Source organism: Equus caballus, chromosome 12 (genome assembly GCF_041296265.1).
Source record: "Equus caballus isolate H_3958 breed thoroughbred chromosome 12, TB-T2T, whole genome shotgun sequence".
Classification (NCBI taxonomy): domain Eukaryota; kingdom Metazoa; phylum Chordata; class Mammalia; order Perissodactyla; family Equidae; genus Equus; species Equus caballus.
This window is the reverse complement of record NC_091695.1, coordinates 47850412-47854422: the sequence shown is the minus strand read 5'-3', so window position 1 is coordinate 47854422 and position 4011 is coordinate 47850412. Positions and strand designations below refer to the sequence as shown.

The following is a 4011-nucleotide window of genomic DNA, read 5'->3' as shown; positions in this document are numbered from 1 at the left end:
CTCCCATTCCGGGTGGAGGAATACATCAGTGGGCGCCGAGCAGAAGAACAGGTGGGCGTGGGTGCGCGCCCACCCGACCTGGGGACGAGGCCGGGCGGGGCCGAGCGGGTGCCCAGCTTTGTTAGCGACGCTCCCAGGAGCCACGCGCCCGGCGTACGCGCTTCCTCCCAGGGGCCGGGCGTGGGGCCGCGCCCGCCGCGATTGGCCGAACTGGCGGCCCGCGATTGGCTGAGACCCCGGCCCCCGCCCCTCGGCTGCAGGGGGGCCGGGCGCGGGTGCGGGTGGCAGGGCGCGTGCTGCCCCCGGGGGTCTCGCGCGCCTACCGGACACCTGTGCCGTCGCCGGGGCCACGCCCTTCCCCCAAGGCGCGCGCTGCGCGTGCGAACGACTGGGTGCCCCGGGGACTTGCGGGCTGTGCACGGGGGTAGGGTGGGGGTACCGACGATTGCTCCCGGGACCTGTGGACTGCGCTCGGGCGACGGGGGTCGCACCGGGGACCTGCTGACAGCGCCCAGAGATGGGGGGGGGCGGAGTGGAGCTTGCACCGGGGACCTTGGGACAGCAGTTTGGGGTGGAGGGCGCACTCGGGACTTGCATACTGCGTCTTGGGAGGCGCACTGAGCACCTGCTGGAAGTGGGGGGCCCACCGGGGACCTGCGGACTGTGCCCGGGGGACGGGGTGGGGGGCGCGCTCACAGCTTGGTCTTTGCAGGTTGTGTGCACAAGGGGGAGGGCAAAGCGTGGCGGGAGGGCGAGGCGAGGGAAGGAGGGCGTGAGAAAGGAGGCGGCGGCGGCGCGGAGGAGGGTTATCTATACATTTAAAAACGAGCCGCCTGAGTCGCACCGGGAAGACTTGGGGAGCGTCCGACAGCACGCGCGGGACACGAGCGCCCCACGCTCCCCCGCGCGCACAGCCCGCCACTTCTCGGCCTCCAGTGCCTTGCTGTCCCGGGGCCCCAGACAACCTGGGACGCGTACTCTGGGGAGTCTCTCTGCGGCGCAGTGCCAGAGGCCCCCTTGGGGCTCGACCGTTGACCCACCGATCTCCGTCCCTCTGCCCGCATTTTCCTGCGGCAAGCCGGAGCTCGGAGGAATTGCCGAGCGAGTGAATGCCGGAGCGATGGACAGCGGCGCGCTGCCCCGGCCCGCGCCCCCCGCGCCTGGCGTCTCGGGCGGCTGCGCCACTCGGCGGCGACCTGTGTCCCCAGAGCTGCTGCGCTGTAGCCGGCGGCGGCGGCCAGGCGCGGCGGAGACCGGGGGTGGCGCTGCGGCTGTGGCGCGGCGCAACGAGCGCGAGCGCAACCGCGTGAAGCTGGTGAACTTGGGGTTCCAGGCCCTGCGGCAGCACGTGCCGCACGGCGGCGCCAGCAAGAAGCTGAGCAAGGTGGAGACACTGCGCTCGGCCGTGGAATACATCCGCGCGCTGCAGCGCCTGCTGGCCGAGCACGATGCGGTGCGCGCCGCGTTGGCTGGGGGGCTGCTGGCGCCAGCTGCGCGGCCCCCAGCACCTCGAGGGCCGCGCGGGACCCCCGCCGCCGCCGCCTCGCCCTCCTGCGCCTCATCGTCCCCGGGCCGCGGGGGCAGCTCGGAGCCCGGATCCCCGCGCTCCGCCTACTCGTCGGACGAGAGCGGCTGTGAGGGTGCGCTGAGCCCCGAGGAGCGCGAGCTGCTTGACTTCTCCAGCTGGTTAGGGGGCTACTGAGCGCCCGCCTGACGAGGTAACCACCGGGCGGCGAAGAAGAGGGAGGGTCGGAGGCAAGGGCGGCCAGGCAGGGTGAAGTGGACAGGCCCCACGGCTCGCGCCCCCGAGAGCCAGTGGAGCTGAGCTCAGGGCCAGGCTATGGCTTCGATTTCGCTCACTTTTCATTTTCCCCAAACTTTTTCAAGCCTGTGCGAGACCAGCGTGTGTTTGTCTGGATTGCAACACTTCCTCTCGCTGCTCCGCCGCCGAAAGGGGAGCGGGGCTGGGGGGGTGGGGGGTGCCCTCGGGCGGGTGAGGCCCCGAGGGCTTGCGGATACCTAGGCAGATCGGCGTGCTTGGAGGCGGGGTGACTTTGCATTGCAAATCGTGCTCCCGGCCTGGGTGGCAGAAATGAGTCGGCGGGTGCCGAGCCCTGACTCACAGTGGCTCGCTGAGCCGGCCCCGCCCCCCGCCCCGGCGCGGGCTGCAGAGCGAAGCCGAGGCACCCACAGACTCAAGCTCCAACATCGACCAAGCAAACGAAAGTGCCGACTTCGCTTGTGGGAGGTGGGGGCAGGGCCAGCTCCCGCACTAACGCGCGTTCCTGTCCCCCTTCCCTCCTTGCAGCCGCGCCCTGGACGCTGAGCGGCAGGCGTGCTCACCACCTGGGAGCCAGCACGGTGGACCCGCCCGTGCCTCTGTCCCCGCCGTCCCGGCGGGCCAAGCCGCCACCGAGCCGGGGACCCCGCCGACGCCCCCTCGGCCGTCCAGCCTGACCAGGTGCCGCTGTGGAAACGGTCCCGGCCTGACCTCGCGCGGTTCCGACCGTCCCTCCCGCCTCCGGGCTTTCCACGTGGAAGGGGGCTGGGCACCGACACTTGGAGGATTTTCTGACGGGCAGAGGATTTTGTGAGGGCGTCACGGAGAATCCATTTTTTACACATTCACTTGAACTGTCCAGGGACACTGGCAATAGGAAGACTTATTTTTGTACAAAGAATCTTTAGACTTGGGACACAATAAAGGTTATCTACCCCCGCTCCACCCCCACTACCTGGAATTTTCTAACCTGGTCAAGATCGGACCCCGCAGGACCTGAGGGGCAGGGTTCCTGGCGGGCGTACCCTCAGCGCTGGGTTGATGCAGGGCAGCCCTCTGGGCTCGCGAGAGACCCGGGGCGGGAAACCTGTTTTGGGGAAGGTGGACTTTATAAATAAATCAGTGTATATATATACACACCAGTGTATCAGTGGTGTTGGGGTGCCCTCTCCATACCCTCGGGCTCCCCATTTCCCGGGTTGGGGCAGGGCATGGATGGCAGGGTGGCAGCCCAGACTCTGAACCTGGCAAGCCTGGCCCCCTGTGGGCACTTCTCCCTGGACGCAGCCCCCTCCTCTGTAGGTGGGCAGAAAGATGTGACGTCTGGGAGGCCAGCCTGGTGGCCACTATGCCAAAGCGATTCATAGGCACCTTGTGGGGCTGGGGATTTCCAGCAGGTGGTGGCAGACTGGTGGGAGGTCCGGGCTACTTTGTAGCTGGGAAGCTGAGGCCAGAGGCTGCTGACCGGTATGGGGGTCTGGGGCAAGTGCCCAGGGTGGGGCCAGACCCCAGGCCATCTGTCCTGGGGACACCAGCCCACCGTCTGTCTCGGGGTCCAGCCTGCCTGGGTTCAGATCTCCACTGCCCGCCACCAGCTGGGTGACCTGGCAAGTTGTTCAACCTTCAAATGGGGGTGACAGCAGGCACTGTGAGAACCGCCCTTGAGAGGAACAAGGAAGCACCCCCAGACTCCTCCAGCCCAGAGGGCCGCCTCGGGGAGATCACTCAGCTCCACCTTTGACCCGGGCCTCGGCGGCTTTGAAGTCTCACTGTGCCCAAGTGCTTTTATTGCAGGGGCGGGGTGGGGCTGACAGGGATCCCCCAGGCTGCTTTAGGGTGCTGGAGGCACCCCTTCCTTCCACAGGGAGTGGTTGGGTCAAAGCCGTTGAAACCCTGGGAGGCGGAGCAGCCGGTGTTGGCAGAGAGCAGATGTCTCCTGGGGGACCGTGGCGCCAGGGTCGGTGGGTCTGATGGAGCTGCGACTTGGCCGGCCGGGGTCAGCAGGACGGCTCTGGCTTGAGGCTGCAGAGCTGAGCCAACCTGCCTGGTCCAAGGGACAGAAGGGGGCGCGTTGCATGGCCACCCTGCAAGGGCCACCCCACAGCCTTCTCCCAGGGACCCATGCTCGGGTCAGTGACCTCAATGAGCCACAGGACCTGGGCTCTCCCGTGACTCCTCACCTTGACCTCAGGGAGGGGCCTGCAACCACCAGGACATGGGTGGTGGTGGGC

General features: G+C 68.1%; 1 protein-coding gene across 1 annotated transcript; it reads left to right on the top strand.

Annotated features, from left to right (window-relative positions):
* Nucleotides 1-814: 814 nt before the first annotated feature.
* On the top strand, nt 815-2925 carry ASCL2 (achaete-scute family bHLH transcription factor 2). Its single transcript, XM_001917459.5, has 2 exons — nt 815-1718; nt 2309-2925. Exon 1 carries the CDS (start codon nt 1121-1123, stop codon nt 1700-1702), a length of 582 nt encoding a protein of 193 aa, XP_001917494.2. The 5' UTR covers nt 815-1120; the 3' UTR covers nt 1703-1718; nt 2309-2925.
* The last annotated feature ends 1086 nt before the right edge of the window (nt 2926-4011 follow it).